General features: G+C 40.8%; 1 protein-coding gene across 1 annotated transcript in view; it reads right to left on the bottom strand.

Annotated features, from left to right (window-relative positions):
* Positions 1–19,128, bottom strand: part of MAP3K2 (mitogen-activated protein kinase kinase kinase 2) — a 30,696-nt gene extending 11,568 nt beyond the window's left edge. Inside the window, exons 1-7 of the mRNA XM_056535507.1 lie at positions 19,009–19,128; positions 13,551–13,664; positions 10,341–10,440; positions 6,129–6,259; positions 4,561–4,640; positions 3,134–3,201; positions 286–378 (exon numbers count right to left, since the gene is read on the bottom strand). Coding sequence (XP_056391482.1) covers positions 286–378; positions 3,134–3,201; positions 4,561–4,640; positions 6,129–6,259; positions 10,341–10,440; positions 13,551–13,664; positions 19,009–19,128 — 706 coding nt within the window. The remainder of the gene's footprint in view (positions 1–285; positions 379–3,133; positions 3,202–4,560; positions 4,641–6,128; positions 6,260–10,340; positions 10,441–13,550; positions 13,665–19,008) is intronic.
* Positions 19,129–19,575: the final 447 nt, after the last annotated feature.

Here is a 19,575-nt window from a genome sequence, read left to right as displayed (position 1 = left end):
GTGTCAGCAGAGAGCACTGTGGTCAGACTGGAAAGAAATAAAAAAAACTAAAGAATTTAATCTGTAGAATACAGCTGCTAAAAAGTACTGGAAGGGTAAAGATTTTTTTTTAATAGAAGTCCTTTACAAATCTGTTTAACTTTCTGGCACCAGTTGATTTAAAAAAAAATAATGTTTCCAGTGGAGTACCCCTTTAAGCCCTTCACTCCCCGTCTTGCAGCGATCTCCGTCATCTGTGATCTGCAATCACTTTAAGATGTCAGCAGATAATATATTTCCTCTCACCATCGCTGTAATCCTGATGAAGATAAGAGATGTGGTACCTCCGTGGATACGTGCCGCCCTTCCCGAATTTCTCAAACACTGGAATGTCGTACTCTACAAAACGGGCAACAAACAAAGGAGATAAAACTACAGAAGCCAAAACATCAGCTAGAGCAGGGAAAGCCCCCGATACTGAAGACAGACTTAATCATCATCTTAGGGCAGTGTTTCCCAACAAGGTTTCCTCCAGCTGTTGCAAAACTACAACTCCCAGCATGCCCGGACAGCCAAAGGCTGTCCGGGCATGCTGGGAGTTGTAGTTTTGCAACAGCTGGGGGCACCCTGGCAGTGAATTGCTGTCTTAGGGCACTGTTCACATTTGTGGAAAACATTACACGAAATTCATTCAGTGGGTTTCATTGATTAATTAAAGGGGTATTCCCGTGGAATTTTTATTTTATTTTTAATTTTTATTTATTTATTTTTTTAAATCAACTGGTGCCAGAAAGTTTAGCAGATTTGTAAATGACTTCTATTAAAAAATCTTAATCGTTCCAGTACTTTTTAGCAGCTGTATACTACAGAGGAAATTCTTATATTTTTGGATTTCTCTTCCGTCACGACCACAGTGCTCTCTGCTGTCCATTTTAGGAACTGTCCAGAGCAGGAGAAAATCCCCATAGCAAACATATGCTGCTCTGGACAGTTCCGGATACGGGCATCAGGTGTCAGCAGAAAACACTGTGGTCGTGACAAGAGAAATCCAAAAAGAAAAAGTACTGGAAGGATTAAGATTTTTTTTTTTCATAAAAAGAAATTTACAAATCTGCTAAACTTTCTGCGACCAGTTGATAAAAAAAAAAAAAAAAATATTTATATTTATATATTTATATATATATATAATATATATATATATAATATATATATATATATATATATATATATATATATATATATATATATATATATATATATATATATATATATATATATATATATATATATATATATATATATAATATTTTTTTTTTTTTTTTTTTTTTCCACGGGCGTACCCCTTTAATGAAATCCTGCGGTGACACATAATGACAGATTAAATGAGCACAGAATCCAGAATCATGGGGACCTGACAGGAGAAGTGTAAAGTGCTGGACATTGAGTAGATAAGGAAAGAGGCTATAGCCGCTCTTCTCTCACCTCTTCAAACCCTGCATGCAATTAATTAACCCCCAAACTGCTGTGCATGTATAGTGTAGTATAGAACTGGTCTCCAAACTATGGATCTGAAGATGTTGCTAAACTACAACTCCCAGCATGCCCAGACAGCTGTTGTCTGCCCATGTGTTTACAGTGTTATTGTGCGATTATTTCAGTTCTCATTCACTGTAGAGGATCGCGCCATCATTGTCACAGACTGATACCGCAGATGGCGCTGCACTCCGGAAGACACACGGAGTAGACACTCAATATGTAAAGGGGCTTTTGCATACACATTAAGCCTTTGGCTGTCCAGGCATGCTGGGAGCTGTAGTTTTGCAACATCTGGAGGCACCCTGGTTGGGAAATCCTGCATTATCAAATAATGCAATTACATTTATATAGGGTAAGAAGGGGTTAATACAAATACGGAGCTATATAAAAAAAAAAAAGTTCAAAAAAAATAGCTGATGCCGCAATAAGACCTCATACAGATAAGTTAACAAAAAAACTAAAAACCAATACGTTTATTATGAAGCCTAAGGCTGCATTCACACCACATTTTTGAAATACAGTTCCCGTATATGTTTTCAATATAAAAACCATATGGAACCGTATTGAAAACCGTATGCCAAACGATGCATCCGTTTTGCGTCTTGTCCGTTTTTTTCCCGTACCCAAAACCGTAGCCTACCACAGTTTTTTCTCCAGGGGAGAAACTGTATTAAACCGTATACTTTTTATACATGGGAGTCAATGGGAACCGTACAGAACATTACGTGCATACAGTTCCATCCGGTTTTTGAATTATTTTTTTTCTTGGAATTTCAATCAAACAAGATAAACTTTATTCATAATGGAGTCAAAAGATAAAAACTTATATGGGTTTTTTCTTAATAAACAGATGCAACTGGACATCATTTTTCAAACCGTATACAGGTAAAAATTTGTACACACGTTTTGATACAGTTTGGTCCAGTTTTGAGGAATCCATTTTTCATCAAAAACCTGATACAGGAACTGTATTGCAAAACATGGTGTGAACCCGGCCTTAGCGTGGGTTCGCACCATGTTTTTACAATACAGTTTTGTATCAGGTTTTTGATAAAAAACGGATTCCTCAAAACCTGACTAAACTATCAAAACGTGTGTACAAATTTTTATCTGTATACTTTTGAAAACCGTATACTGTTTGAAAAATGTCAAGTTGCATCCGTTTTTTTAAGAAAAAAAAACCGTAAACGTTTTGAACTTTTCACTTCATTATGAATAAAGTTTCATTGTTTTATTGAAATTCCAAGAAAAAAAAAACTGTGGAAACTCAAAAACCGTATGGTGAAAACTGGATGGAACCGTACGCACATACAGTTCTGTACGGTTCCTATTGACTCCCATGTTATAAAAATTATACGGTTGCATACTTTTTTTTAATGAAACCGTATGACGAAATCGTATAGCAAAAACATGGTGTGAACCCGGCCTCACTCTTGTTTTTTTTCACTGTCTGCATTTCTCTCCTCATTCACTGAATTCTGCTGATTTCTTATCAGCCAAACATTAACCTGACCTTTTTTTTTATGATCACCTCAAGTGTAAAGTATTTCAGTCATCCAGAGCAAAGTGTCTCTTATCTAGAGAGCAGAGGTGACGGGCGAGTAAGGGGCAGCCTCACCTGAGAACTCCTGGTAGTTGTCAGGATAGCTCTGAGCTCTCGGCATTCTGGACTTGTGATAACTTTCCCTATGGAAGAGAAGATACGGGTGATCAGCGTCATCCAGAAATTATAAGGGGGGGGGTCTGACATGGAAGAGTTTGTGAAAGATTTTCACAATACAAATTAGGGGAAATTAACCCCTTAAGGACTCAGCGTTTCGTTTTTTTGCCTTTTCGTTTTTTCCTCCTTACCTTTTAAAAATCATAACCTTTTCAATTTTCCACCTAAAAATTCATATTATGGCTTATTTTTTGAGCCACCAATTCTACTTTGCAGTGACATCAGTCATTTTACCCAAAAAACCACAGCGAAACTGAATAAAAAAAATCATGGTGCGACAAAATTGAAGAAAAAAAAAATTTTGTAACTTTTGGGGGCTTCCATTTCTACACAGTGCATTTTTTGGTAAAAATGACACCTTATTATTCTGTAGGTCCATACGATTAAAATGATCCCCAACTTATATAGGTTTGATTTTCTTCTGACCCCTATAACATTTTTAAATTTTTCCGCATATGGGGATGTATGAGGGCTCATTTTTTGAGCCGTGATCTGAAGTTTTTATCGGTACCATTTCTGTTTTGATCGGACTTTTTCATCGCTTTTTATTCTTTTTTTTTTTATGGTATAAAAAGTGACCAAAAATACGCTATTTTGGACTTAGGAATTATTTTACGCGTACGCCATTGACCGTGCAGTTAAATTAACTGTATATTTTTATAGTTCGGACATTTATGCACACGGTGATACCACATATGTATAATAATATTATATATATATATATATATATATATATATTTACATAGTTTTTTTTTTTTTTATGGGAAAAGGGGGTGATCCTGACTTATTAGGGAAGGGGTTAAATCACATTTAACACTTTATTTTCACAGTTTTTTTGCATTGTTATAGCCCCATGGCATTGATCAGTGTTATTGCCGCTCGGCTGCTCCTGCCTGAATCTCAGGGACGGAGCAGTCATTCGGCGATCGGACACGCAGGAGGCAGGTAGGAATCCTCCTAGTGTCCTGTAAGCTGTTCCGGACACTGCGATGTCACTGTGGCGGTCCCAAACAGCCCGACTGAGCTGCAGGGATGGTTTCGGATTCACTTCAGACGCGGCGGTCAACTTTGATCGCCGCATCTGAAGGGTTAATACCGGGCATCACCGAGATTGGGTATGTCCGGTATTAGCCGCAGGTCCCGCGTTCTATCGATGGAGACGGCGCATGACGTATATATATGTCCTGTGTCATTAAGGGGTTAAAGCAAAGAGAACAATCTGTGATTATTTGATCCTCTGAACTCCCTGTAAGTTGTTTTTTCAAAGAAAAATTCTGCTGAATATGAACATAACCCAGGATTGTCCTAAAGCTGATGAGACTCACCCATCTAAAGGGCTGTCCAGAGACGGGCAGCTGCCAGAGCCGGAGTTTTCAGGACTGCTGAGAGACAGAGGGTCCAGCATCTACAGCACAAGGACAGACAACACATTAGGGGATTAGCAGAATACATCGTATGAAGCTTTAGGCTAGGATAACATGGCCACCGTTATCACAACAGAGGCCGGCACCATGACGAATGAATGTGGCTACAGTGTAGTGTCCACAACTGGCCAGAAATGCAGGTGAATGTCACTTTCCTTCCATTTAGAGGGAACTGTGGTCTGCATTGCAGCAGAAAATGCCGGTGCGTTCAGGCGCTCTCCTCACAAGTGTAGATCAATCCAGGGTCGGATGCAAATCAAATCCAGAATGGGAAATGATATATAGGCAAAAGGATATTTATCATAAAAGAATAAAAATGAGGATAGTGAAAAAGGCCGTAACATGGGGGGGACAACATGTTTCGAAGGGCGTGATCCCTTCTTCATCAGGTCCAACCTGACGAAGAAGGGATCGCGCCCTTCGAAACGCGTTGTCCCACCCCCCCATGTTACAGCCTTTTTCACTATCCTCATTTTTATTCTTTTATGATAAATAAAATCCTTTTGCCTATATATCATTTCCCATTCTGGATTTGATTTGCATCCGACCCTGGATTGATCTACACTTGCGAGGAGAGCGCCTGAACGCACCGGCATTTTCTGCTGCAATGCAGACCACAGTTCCCTCTATTCCCAAGACCGCCTAGGATCATCCCAAGACGGGGAAGGTGACGTGGCAGCACTCCCAAACTTTCCATTCAGTACGCTATATGGTGTAGTACCCGTAGTGCAACACCCAAAGGTGAGCAGAACGGCTTTTCTTCACATTTACTCTCAGTTACTTGGAGTAACGGCACATTGCTGCCCTTTTTTTCTGTTCCCTTTTTTTCTATAGTTTCTCTTTCCTTCCATTTAATAATTCGTCTGTGTTGTAACTACAATTACCATGTAGCCCTGACAGTATCGTTAAAATAAATTTCTATGGATTACGAACTCTTTCATATGTTGTCCAGACATATCTCTGTCCTGAGACCCACTGCAAATGTGAGACTAATGCTGTGTAAGGGATTTGGTTGAGAACTGGGGAGTGAAGTGCACTCAGCTGAGGTCTTCATCCGCATTAGAACTCAAAATTGTTGTGGGTGTCAGCACTGAGACCTGGTGCCATCTAATTTTTTGAAATGCCAGCAGAACATTGCTAAAGTTTACTTTAATGACACTAACACTTTAATCTTGCTATATGTATAAGGAAGATCCTATGAATGAAGTCTAGAGAGCAGTGCTCAAAGGGACTATTGCAATGAACCACATGAAGGCCACATACACCGCTGTACAGACTCCGTCAGGCTCCACATGGATGAGATATTCCCCCAGGAGGTCCCTTAGGAATACTTCTGTATATATGTTAGTCCAAAAGCAGGAGGCATAAGGAGGTAGAGTAGAGGACCTGTGTGCCTCTATGGAGGCCCCATAAAGCAGAGCCACGTGCATGAGCCTAAACAACAAAAAAAAGATTAGGACTCCTCATACCTGGTCCATACTCTCAGGAATGAACTCCCCCTCACTGTTAATGCTCGTGAAGGAGCCGTTTCGAACCACTTGGTGCAGTTCATCTGGAATGTAACCTGGAGGAGGGGAACTCCTGTCCCTCGTATGATTTCCTAGAGATCGTGAGAGGAGGAGTAATGAGCAGTTATAGAATATAAATATATACACACATGATGGCGCAGCACTAACAAATAGTGAAGAAATCAAGAATTTATTGGCTCACATCACAGCAACATTTCTGCCCTCTCAGGACCAAGCTTGAAAATAGTCCTGTGAGAGGACGGAAACATTACTGTGATGTGAGCCCGTGCCTGGATAGCAATAAGTAGTGCTGCAAGTTTCTTGAGATTATATATATTATCTCTCTCTCTCTCTCTCTCTCTATCTCTATCTATATATCTCTATCTATCCACACACACACACACACAGTCATGGCTGTAAATTTTGGCACCCCTGAAATTTTTTCAGGAAAATAAAGTATGTCACAGGAAAGGATTGCAGTAACACAGGTTTTGCTATACACATGTTTATTCCCTTTGTGTGTGTATATAATATATATATATATATATATATATATATATATATATATATATATATATATATATATATATATATATATCTCCTCTCCTCTGTATATATATATATATATATATATAGATCTCCTCTCCTCTGTATATATATATATATATATAGATCTCCTCTCCTCTGTATATATATATATATATATATATATATATATATATATATATATCTCTCCTCTCCTCTGTATATATATATATATATATATATATATATATATATATATATATATATATATATATCTCCTCTCCTCTGTATATATATATATATATAGATCTCCTCTCCTCTGTATATATATATATATATATATATATAGATCTCCTCTCCTCTGTATATATATATATATATATAGATCTCCTCTCCTCTGTATATATATATATATATAGATCTCCTCTCCTCTGTATATATATATATATATATATATATATATATATATATATATATATATATATATATCTCCTCTCCTCTGTATATATATATATATATATATATATATATATATATATATATATATAGATCTCCTCTCCTCTGTATATATATATATATATATATAGATCTCCTCTCCTCTGTATATATATATATATATATATATATATAGATCTCCTCTCCTCTGTATATATATATATATATATATATATATAGATCTCCTCTCCTCTGTATATATATATATATTGCAGTAACACAGGTTTTGCTATACACATGTTTATTCCCTTTGTGTATATATAGATCTCCTCTCCTCTGTATATATATATATATATATAGATCTCCTCTCCTCTGTATATATATATATATATATATATATATAGATCTCCTCTCCTCTGTATATATATATATATATATATATATATATATAGATCTCCTCTCCTCTGTATATATATATATATATATATATATATAGATCTCCTCTCCTCTGTATATATATATATATATATATATATATATATATATATATATAGAGATCTCCTCTCCTCTGTATATATATATATATATATATATATATATATATATATATATATATATAGATCTCCTCTCCTCTGTATATATATATATATTGCAGTAACACAGGTTTTGCTATACACATGTTTATTCCCTTTGTGTATATATAGATCTCCTCTCCTCTGTATATATATATTGCAGTAACACATGTTTATTCCCTTTGTGTGTATTGGAACTAAACCAAAAAAGGAGGAAAAAAAGCCAATTGGACATAATGTCACCAAACTCCAAAAATGGTCTGGACACAATTATTGGCCCCTTTCAAAATTGTGGATAAATAAGATTGTTTCCAGCATGTGATGTTACTTTATACTCACCTGGGGCAAGTAACAGGTGTGGGCAATATAACAATCACACCTGAAGGCAGATAAAAAGGAGAGAAGTTCACTTAGTCTTTGCATTGTGTGTCTGTGTTTGCCACACTAAGCATGGACAACAGAAAGAGGAGAAGAGAACTGTCTGAGGACTTGGGAACCAAAATTGTGGAAAAATATCAACAATCTCCAGGTTACAAGTCCATCTCCAGAGATCTAGATTTGCCTTTGTCCACAGTGCACAACATTATCAAGAAGTTTACACCCCATGGCCCTGTAGATAATCTCCCTGGGCGTGGACGGAAGAGAGAAACTGATGAAAGGTGTCAACGCAGGAGAATCCGGATGGTGGATAAGCAGCCCCAAACAAGTTCCAAAGATATTCAAGCTGTCCTGCAGGCTCAGGGAGCATCAGAGTCAGCGCAAACTATCCGTCCACATTTATATGAAATGAAACGCTATGGAGGAGACCCAGGAGGACCCCACTATGGAGGAGACCCAGGAGGACCCCACTATGGAGGAGACCCAGGAGGACCCCACTATGGAGGAGACCCAGGAGGACCCCACTATGGAGGAGACCCAGGAGGACCCCACTATGGAGGAGACCCAGGAGGACCCCACTATGGAGGAGACCCAGGAGGACCCCACTATGGAGGAGACCCAGGAGGACCCCACTATGGAGGAGACCCAGGAGGACCCCACTATGGAGGAGACCCAGGAGGACCCCACTATGGAGGAGACCCAGGAAGACCCCACTGCTGACACAGAGATATAAAAAAGAAAGACTACATTTTACCCAAATGAACTTGAGTAACCAAAATCCTTCTGGGAAAACGTCTTGTGGACAGATGAGACCAAGATAGATCTTTTTGGTAAAGCAAATCATTCTACTGTTTACCGAACACGGAATGAGGCCTACAAAGAAAAGAGCACAGTATCTACAGTGACAAATGGTGGAGGTCAGTAATGTTTTGGGTTGTTTTGCTGCCTCTGGCACTGGGGGCCTTGAATGTGTACAAGACATCATGAAATCTGAGGATTACCAATGGATTTTGGGTCGCACTGTACAGCCCAGTGTCAGAAAGCTGGGTTTGTGTCCGAGATCTTGGGTCTTCCAGCAGGACAATGACCCCAAACATACGTCAAAAAGCCCCAGAAATGGATGACAACAAAGTGCTGGAGAGTTCTGAAGTGTCAGCAATGAGTCCAGATCTAAATCCCATTGATCACCTGTGGAGAGATCTTATAATTACTGTTGGGAAAAGGCGCCGTCCAATAAGAGACCGGGAGCAGTTTGTAAAGGAAGAGTGGTCCAACATTCCGGCTGAGAGGTGTAAGAAGCTTATTGATGGTTATAGGAAGAGTGGTCCAACATTCCAGCTGAGAGGTGTAAGAAGCCTATTGATGGTTATAGGAAGAGTGGTCCAACATTCCGGCTGTGAGGTGTAAGAAGCTTATTGATGGTTATAGGAAGAGTGGTCCAACATTCCGGCTGAGAGGTGTAAAAAGCTTATTGATGGTTATAGGAAGAGTGGTCCAACATTCCGGCTGTGAGGTGCAAGAAGCTTATTGATGCTTATAGGAAGAGTGGTCCAACATTCCGGCTGAGAGGTGTAAGAAGCTTATTGATGCTTATAGGAAGAGTGCTCCAACATTCCGTCTGAGATGTGTAAGAAGCTTATTGATGGTTATAGGAAGAGTGGTCCAACATTTCGGCTGAGAGGTGTAAGAAGCTTATTGATGCTTATAGGAAGAGTGGTCCAACATTCCGTCTGAGATGTGTAAGAAGCTTATTGATGGTTATAGGAAGAGTGGTCCAACATTCCGGCTGAGAGGTGTAAGAAGCTTATTGATGGTTATAGGAAGACACTGATTTCACTTATTTTTTTCCAAAGAGTGTGCAACCAAATATTAAGTTAAGGGGCCAATAATTTTGTCCAGACCATTTTTGGAGTTTGGTGACATTATGTCCAATTTGCTTTTTTCCTCCCTTTTTTGGTTTAGTTCCAATACACACAAAGGGAATAAACATGTGTTACTGCAATCCTTTCCTGTGAGAAATACTTCATTTTATAGAAACATTTCAGGGGGGACAACATTTACGGCCATGACTGTATCTATACACACATACATAATATTATATATATATATAATATCAGGACTGCTGAGAGACAGAGGAGGGGGTCCAGCATCTACAGCACAAGATCATTCATATATATACACACACACACACACATATATACATATACACACACACACACACGTATCACATAAAGCGTCTGTCAGGATAAGTAGTTACTCCTACCAATGACTGGATTCTTTTCTTTCGTCTCTGTCCCTCCAAACACTGTGTTATCCAGATCCTGTAGGGAAGGCATGTGCTCCATGTCACACAAGCGGGTGGCCTAAAGAGCCAGAAAGAGCCAAATTAGAAAAGGCACTTCATTTTCTCCACTTTGGATAATTCCTACATGTTAAAAGGGTCTTCTAATTAGATGATCACAATGTTTCCCTTTGCTGGGACCCACAGTGATTTTCACCCGGAGATTCATAGAGATTCTACAAAATTAGCTTTAGGACCACGTGGTCTTTGCCGTCCCTATAGCAGAGTCCCATTGCTGTCAATCGGATTCTGCTGCACAGTCCACACTATGGAATTCTGGGTTCATTGTATCCTGTCCTGAATTGCATAGACTGCATACTGCCCTGAATGGACATGTTGTAACAATTAACCCCTTAACGACGAAGGACGTAAATGTACATCCTGGTGATGCGGTAGTTAGCGCACCAGGACGCACATTTACGTCCTAAGCATAACCGCGGGCATTAGAGCGATGCCAGCATCATGCGCGGCAGGTCCCAGCTGTTGATCGCAGCCAGGGACCAGCCGGTAATGGCGCACATCCGCGATCCCGCGGATGTCCGCCATTAACTCCTCAGATGCCGTGATCAATACCGATCACGGCATCTGCAGCATTGCGGTCACTTAATTGGATGATCGGATCGCCCGCAGCGCTGCCGCGACGATCCGATCATCCTGCACGGCAGACGGAGGTCCCCTCACCTGCCTCCGCTGCCTTCCGGGAGTCTTCTGCTCTGATCTGCCTTCCCGCAGACCAGAAGATGACCGATAATACTGATCAGTACTGTGTCCTATACATAGCACTGAACAGGATTAGCAATCGAATGATAGCTATAAATAGTCCCCTATGGGGACTAGAAGAGTGTAAAAATAAAAGTAAAAAAAAGTAAAAGTAAAAAAAAATTGAAAAACCCCCTCCCCCTATAAAAACGTAAATTGCCCCATTTTCCCTATTTCACCCCCAAAAAGTGTTCAAAAAATATTTTATATACATATTTGGTATCGCCGCGTGCGTAAATATCCAAACTAGTAAAATAAAATGTTAAATGATACCGTACAGTGAACGGCGTGAACGTAACAAAAAAAAAAAAATCCAAAATAGCTGCTTTTTTATAAGATTTTATTCCCAAAAAAATTTTATAAAAAAATTTATTAAAAGTTTTATATAAGCAAATATGGTAAATAATAGATATGGCACAGCTCACTCGTTCACCCCTCCCGCGTCTCGGACCGAACCGGACCTTGCTTCAGGTAATAGTAGTAAGAGCAAAGAATGTCCAGCGCGGATGTCAAGCAATACGAAACTTTATTCAGCCATAACACCAAACGATGACAGGTGACGCGCGTTTCGGCCGCAATCAATGGCCTTAGTCTTACTAAGACTAAGGCCATTGATTGTGGCCGAAACGCGTCACCTGTCATCGTTTGGTGTTATGGCTGAATAAAGTTTCGTATTGCTTGACATCCGCGCTGGACATTTTTTGCTCTTATAAGAAAATATGGTATCAATAAAAAGTACGGATCACGACGCAAAAAATGAGCCCTCATACCGCCGCTTATACGGAAAAATGAAAAAGTTATAGGTCTTCAAAATAGGGGGATCTTAAACGTACTAATTTGGTTAAAAAGTTTGTGATTTTTTTAAGCGCAATAGTAATAGAAAAGTGTATAATCATGGGGATCAATTTAATCGTATTGACCCAAAGAATAAAGAACACACGTCATTTTTACCATAAATTGTACGGCGTGAAAACGAAACCTTCCAAAATTAGCAAAATTGCGGTTTTCTTTTTAATTCCCCACACAAATAGTATTTTTTGGGTTGCGCCATACATTTTATGGTAGAGTGAGTGATGGCATTACAACGGACAACTGGTCGCGCAAAAAGCAAGCCCTCATACTAGTCTGTGGATGAAAATGTAAAAGAGTTATGATTTTTTGAAGGCGAGGAGGAAAAAACGAAAACGTAAAAATAAAATTTTCTGCGTCCTTAAGGGGTTAAAAGGGTACTGACGTGGAAACTTTTTTTTTTTTTTTTTTTTTTTTAAATCAACTGGTGCCAGAAAGTTAAAGATTTGTAAATTACTTCTATTAAAAAAAAATCTTAATCCTTCCAGTACTTTTTAGTGTCTGTATACTAGAGAGGAAATTTTTTTTTTTTTTGGAACACAGAGCTCTCTGCTGACATCATGAGCACAGTGCTCTCTGCTGACATCTTTGTCCATTTTAGGTCCATTTAGCAGCATATGTTTGCTATGGGGATTTTCTCCTACTCTGGACAGTTTGTAAAATGGACAGAGATGTCAGCAGAGAGCACTGTGGTCATGATGTCAGCAGAGAGCTCTGTATTCCAAAAAGAAAACCATTTCCTCTGTAGTATTCAGCAGCTAATAAGTATTGGAAGGATTATGATTTTTTAATAGAAGTAATTTACAAATCTGTTTAACTTTCTGGCACCGGTTGATAAAAAAAAAAAAAAAAAAAAAAAAAAAAAAAAAAACAATAATAAGTTTTCCAAGGGAGTACCCCTTTAATACCCCCTGTGATGGTGCTGCAGGAGAGCTTAAAGGACATCTGCAGCGTAATTAACACTTATCCCCTAACCACAGGATAGGGGATAAGTGTTTGATCGCGGGGGGCCCGAACGCTGGGACCCTCTGTGATCTCCTGTACGGGGCCGCGGCTGTGCCGTGGCTCCCCCGTGCAAGGGGCGTGCCAGCCACAGCATGACGTTGCGGCCGGCACGCCTCCTCCATACATCTCTATGGGAGAGGCGGGGAGGCAGTGTTCCTGCCTCCCCGTCTCCCCCATAGAACTATATTGGGACAGGGAGGAGACGGGACCTCACTATGAGCGCTAATGGAGGCGCCCCGTCAGGGAGATCGAGGGGGGTCCCAGCGGTCGGACCCCCCGCGATCAAACACTTACCCCTATCTTGTAGATAGGGGATAAGTGTATATTGTGCTGCAGTTGTCCTTTAACACTTTCTGCCAGGTTCCCCAGGGATTAGCACTGGTCACTGGAGGCCCCCAGCAGTTTATGGTCAGGGGACAAGTTACAAGTTGGGTTTTCCCCACAAATAAGCAGAGAGCTGGAGGTGGCAGAGTACAGAAAATACAGATACAGGCAATAGGGGTCCGTGAGGCCTCTGACCTGGCTGTGAACATGCAGGACCAGCAGGATCTTCAGACTCTTCATGTGAGCGCTCCGGTCCAGCAGCTCCACCGCCTTGTCCAGATCATCCTGGGTTTTCAGTGGGATCACCAGCTACAGAGAAGCAGAACATCGCCTGGTTAGACCTGAAGAGGACTTATGTACATGGGAATATCTATTCAGCCATTTTAAACCAGGGTGCACGCAGCTGTTGCAACACTACAACTCCCAGCATGCTCGGACAGCCAAAGGCTGGGAGTTGTAGTGTTACAAAAGCTAGAGGCACCATGGTTTGGAAACACAGATCTATGTGGTTAGGTATGTGGGGGTCCCCAATGAGCCACAGGCAAGAGATCGTCTGGTGATAGAGGCTCCAGGGTCGCTAGAAGAACCTATAACAGTATTTCCCAACCCGTGTGCCTCCAGCTGTTTCAAATCTACTATTCCCAGCATGCCCAGGGGGGCGCTGGAGCCTTTGTCACCCATACGTCGGTTAAAGCAATGTTTCCTAACAAGGGTGCCTCCAGCTGTTGCAAAACTACAACTCCCAGCAGGCTCGGACAGCCTTCGGCTGTCCGGGCCTGCTGGGAGTTGTAGTTTTGCAACAGCTGGAGGCACACTAGTTGGGAAACACTGGCCTATACAGTAGATCCACTGGTGCCATATGAAACAAGGAGACCCTCCAGCCAGAACCTAAGAGACCTCATACTTCTCACAGCTGAGATTTTGCTACAATTCCAATTCAGACAACCTTTAGTGAGCTAAACAGCCCTGCACTAATACACTGTAGCCAAAAAATAAAAATGTAAATACTGGAGATAGATTTGTGCTGAGGATGGTCTAATTTGGATTTGGTGACAAACCCTCAGCTCTGAGAAGTATTAGGCCAGGATGGATTTTTTCCTTAGTGCTGGTCACCAGAGATCTTGAAATAAAGTTAAAAAAAACTCATTAGAAATACAAAAAAAAAAAAAAAAAACTTTCAGAATAGATAAGGTTTTGGTCCCACAAAACCCCAATAAAATGTTTCGGTGACACAGATCAGGTTCAGGGTTCTTAAAGGGGTACTCCCCTGGATAACATATTTTTATTTTTAAATCAACTGGTGCCAGAAAGTTAAACAGATTTGTAAATTACTTCTATTTAAAAATCTTAATCCTTACAGTACTTATCAGCTGCTGTATATTCTACAGGAAGTTCTTTTCTTTTCAAATTTCCTTTCAGTCTGACCACAGTGCTCTCTGCTGACACCTCTGTCCGTGTCAGGAACTGTACAGAGCAGGATAGGTTTTGCTAAGGGGATTTGCTCCTGCTCTGGACAGTTCTTAAAATGGACAGAGGTGTTAGCAGAGAGCACTGTGGATAGACAAAGAAGAAATTCAAAAAGAAAAGATCTTCCTGTAGAATATACAGCAGCTGATAAGTACTGTAAGGATTAAGATTTTTAAATAGAAGTAATTTACAAATCTGTTTAACTTTCTGGCACCAGTTGATTTAGAAAAAAGAATGTTTTCCAGGGGAGTACCCCTTTAATAACCCTGAACCTGATCTGTGTCACCGAAACATTTTATTGGGGTTTTGTGGGACCAAAACCTTATCTATTCTGAAAGTTTTTTTTTTGTATTTCTAATGAGTTTTTTTTAACTTTATTTCAAGATCTCTGGTGACCAGCACTAAGGAAAAAAATCCATCCTGGCCTAATACTTCTCAGAGCTGAGGGTTTGTTACCAAATCCAAATTAGATTTGTGCTGAGGATGGTCTATCTCCAGTATTTACATTTTTATTTTTTGGCTACAGTGTATTAGTGCAGGGCTGTTTAGCTCACTAAAGGTTGTCTGAATTGGAATTGTAGCAAAATCTCAGCTGTGAGAAGTATGAGGTCTCTTAGGTTCTGGCTGGAGGGTCTCCTTGTTTCATATGGCACCAGTGGATCTACTGTATAGGCCAGTGTTTCCCAACTAGTGTGCCTCCAGCTGTTGCAAAACTACAACTCCCAGCATGCCCGGCACTTTCTGGCACCAGTTGATTTAAAAAAAAATGTTTTCCAGTGGAGTACCCCTTTAAATCATGAAACTATGGCTGGCACCTCTGAGGAATCTGTGCACTCAAGACAAGCGGGGGTGAAATATTTACCCAGTAGTTGCTTAATAACTTGTGACTCAGAGACTGGAGAAAAGCCACAGGAAGGGTCTGAACCATCGGCGTCTCTGCACTTCCTCGCACTTTCTTTTACTTGTATAGATGCTATGACTGGGGGCGCCCGGCCTCGCACCTATTACTCAGCATGGATACTACACTGTTCCTGTCCACAAACATTAGCGCAACTAACATCCCCGTAATGAGCAGGAGAAGCTTTCGCAGAGCCCTTAGCCCGACTCCGCGCCATATACTCTTCTGGGTCTCCTGTGTGTTTTAGAGGCTGCATCACACAAGGTGGAGTTGCCCAGTTGAGGAATCTTTTTGGACTCAAAATATCCCGGTGACCTTTTTTTTTTTTTTTTTTTTTTTACCTTACTGTACCTTTAAAGGGGCACTCCGCCCCTAGATATCTTATCCCCTATCCAAAGGATAGGGGATAAGATGTCTTATCGCAGGGGTCCCGTCACTGGGGACCCCTGAGATCTTGGCTGTGGCGGCTCCCCTAGACATCCGGTGCATGGAGCGAACTTCGGATGACAGGCAATGCAAAGCGGAGGATCGTCACGGTCACACCCCACTCGTGACATCACGCCCCCTCCCATAGACTTGCATTGAGGAGTCGTGGCAGTGATGTCACTAGCCTCAGGCACTGCATCAGACGCTCTAAACAAATGCCAGGTGCAGCAGGGAGATCGCGGGGGCCTAAGCAAACATCTTATCCCCTATCTTCTGTCTAGGGGGCGGAGTACCCCATTAAAAGGGGTATTCCGGGCAAAAACATTTTATCCCCTATCCAAAAAGATAGGGGATAAGGTGTCTGAAAGCGGGGGGCCTGCTGCTGAGACCCCCACAATCTCCCTGCAGCACCCGCATTCTAAGCAGAGACTGCGTCACTAGTTTCGGAAACCTCCGGGTTTCCGGGACTGGGGGACGTGACGTCACGCCACGCCCCCCTCCATTCATGTCTATGGGAGGGGGCGTGACACCCCCTCCCATAGACATGAATGGAGGGGGCGTGGCGTGACGTCACGTCCCCAGTCCCAGAAACCCAGAGGTTTCCGAGACTGGAGATTCAGCACCCGTATAGAATGCTGGTGCTGCAGAGAGATCGTGGGGGGTCCGCGATCAGACACCTTATCCCCCCCTATACTTTGGATAGGGGATAAAATATTTTTGACCGGAATACCCCTTTAAATCTAGAAGGTCTAAATGGGCTGATTCACCTTATTGTTCCACCTTGTTCCAAATGTTCACCACTCTATGTCTCTCCACTGAATGTCTTGGGGGCTTCTTGGGATTGTGCCTTATTGTGATTGTTGCTCTTTTATTTTTCTTGTACTGACTGTACCCTGTTATATGATTTACCTTGTTTATCATATTTGTGTTTTCATGTTTGTATTACTTATATTTTTGGCTTATAATAGGGCATCACTGTTTGAAACATAATGAGCAGGAGCTGGACCGGGACGACTAGTTACCAACACTCCCATTCCTTACTCTAATGGGTTAAAGGGGTACTCCAGTGGAAATTTGTATTTTTTTTTTTTTTTTTTTTTTTTATGAACTGGTACCAGAAAGTTAAACAGATTTGTAAATTACTTCTATGTAAAAATAGTAATCCTTTCAGTACTTATTAGCAGCTGTATACTACAAAGGAAATTCTTTTCTTTTTTAATTTATTTTGCGGACACCTCTGTCCGTGTCAGGAACTGTCCAGAGCAGCATAGGTTTGCTATGGGGATTTTCTCCTGCTCTGGACAGTTCCTGATACAGGCTTCAGGTGTCAGCAGAGAGCACTGTGGACAAGACAAAAAAGAAATTTAAAAAGAAAAGAATTTATTCTGTAGCATAGAGCTGCTAAGAAGTACTGGAAGGGTAAAAAATTTTTAATAGAAGTAATTTGCAAATCTGTTTAACTTTCTGACACCAGTTCATTAAAAAAAAAAAAAATAATAATAAAATGTTTTCCACCAAAGTGCCCCTTTAACCCCCTTAAGGACGCAGGACGTAAATGTACGTCCTGGTGCGGTGGTACTTAACGCACCAGGACGTACATTTACGTCCTAAAGCATAAACCACGGGCATCGGAGCGATGTCCGTGTCATGCGCGGCTGATCCCGGCTGCTGATCGCAGCCAGGGACCCGCCGGCAATGGCCGACGCCCGCCGAGATTAACCCCTCAGGTGCCGGGATCAATACAGATCCCGGCATCTGCGGCAGTGCGCGATTTGAATGAATGATCGGATCGCCCGCATCGCTGCTGCGGGGATCCGATCATTCATAACGCCGCACGGAGGTCCCCTCTCTTTCCTCCGTGCGGCTCCCGGCGTCTCCTGCTCTGGTCTGAGATCGAGCAGACCAGAGCAGGAGATGACCGATAATACTGATCTGTTCTATGTCCTCTACATAGAACAGATCAGTATTAGCAATCATGGTATTGCTATGAATAGTCCCCTATGGGGACTATTCAAGTGTAAAAAAAAAATAAAAAAAAATGTAAAAGTAAAAAAAAAAAGTGAAAAATCCCCTCCCCAATAAAAAAGTAAAACGTCCGTTGTTTCCAATTTTACCAACAAAAAGCGTAAAAATTTTTTTTTATAGACATATGTGGTATCGCCGCGTGCGTAAATGTCCGAACTATTAAAATAAAATGTTAATGATCCCGTACGGTTAACGGCGTGAACGAAAAAAAAAAAGTCCAAAATTCCTACTTTTTTAATACATTTTATTAAAAAAAAAAATTATAAAAAATGTATTAAAAGTTTTTTATATGCAAATGTGGTATCAAAAAAAAAGTACAGATCATGGCGCAAAAAATGAGCCCCCATACCGCCACTTATAGGGAAAAATAAAAAAGTTAGAGGTCATCAAAATAAAGGGATTATAAACGTACTAATTTGGTTAAAAAGTTTGTGATTTTTTTTAAGCGCAACAATAATATAAAAGTATATAATAATGGATATCATTTTAATCGTATTGACCCTCAGAATAAAGAACACACGTCATTTTTACCATAAATTGTACGGCGTGAAAACAAAACCTTCCAAAATTAGCAAAATTGCGTTTTTCGTTTTAATTTCCCCACAAAAATAGTGTTTTTTGGTTGCGCCATACATTTTATGATATAATGAGTGATGTCATTACAAAGGAAAACTGGTCGCGCAAAAAACAAGCCCTCATACTAGTCTGTGGATGGAAATATAAAAGAGTTATGATTTTTAGAAGGCGAGGAGGAAAAAATGAAAACGTAAAAATTAAGTTGTCCGAGTCCTTAAGGCCAAAATGGGCTGAGTCCTTAAGGGGTTAAGCAGGACTCACCTCATTGTTGCTGTAGTGCAGATCCATACAATGCCCGAAGGCCACTTTAGCTTTGGCGTACAGATCTTCTAACAGAACCGGCCGGGAAAACTGCAGGATCCTGTAAAGAGATGATCGCATTAGTCCGGCTTGTTTCTCCGAGGGATTTATTGTCCTCCAAAACTGGATAAGGTTTTTATTCTTAAATAGGTTAAAATGTCTGTTTTAGGCCGGGTTCACACTGCGTTTGGGGTCTCACTATTTCTGTCATTTTATAATGGAAGTCAATGGGAAACAGATTCTGCAGAGGTCAAAACTGTAGCGCAAAACTACAGCTCCCATCATGTGACTTTCCAGCTTTTGCAAAAACTACAATTCCCAACATGTCCACAGACAACCTGTGACTTCCCAGCTACTGAAAAAACTACAACTCCCATCAAGTCCTGACAACTGAAAGCTGCACATGCTGGGAGTTATTGTTTTTGCAGCAGCTGAACAGTCACAGATTGAAGAACGTTGCCTCTAGGGCAGTGGTCTTCCAACCTGCGGACCTCCAGATGTTGCAAAACTACAACTCCCAGCATGCCC

Source organism: Hyla sarda, chromosome 8 (assembly GCF_029499605.1).
Source record: "Hyla sarda isolate aHylSar1 chromosome 8, aHylSar1.hap1, whole genome shotgun sequence".
Lineage (NCBI taxonomy): Eukaryota > Metazoa > Chordata > Amphibia > Anura > Hylidae > Hyla > Hyla sarda.
The sequence above is the reverse complement of the archived record's forward strand: the minus strand, read 5'-3'. Positions and strand labels throughout refer to the sequence as shown.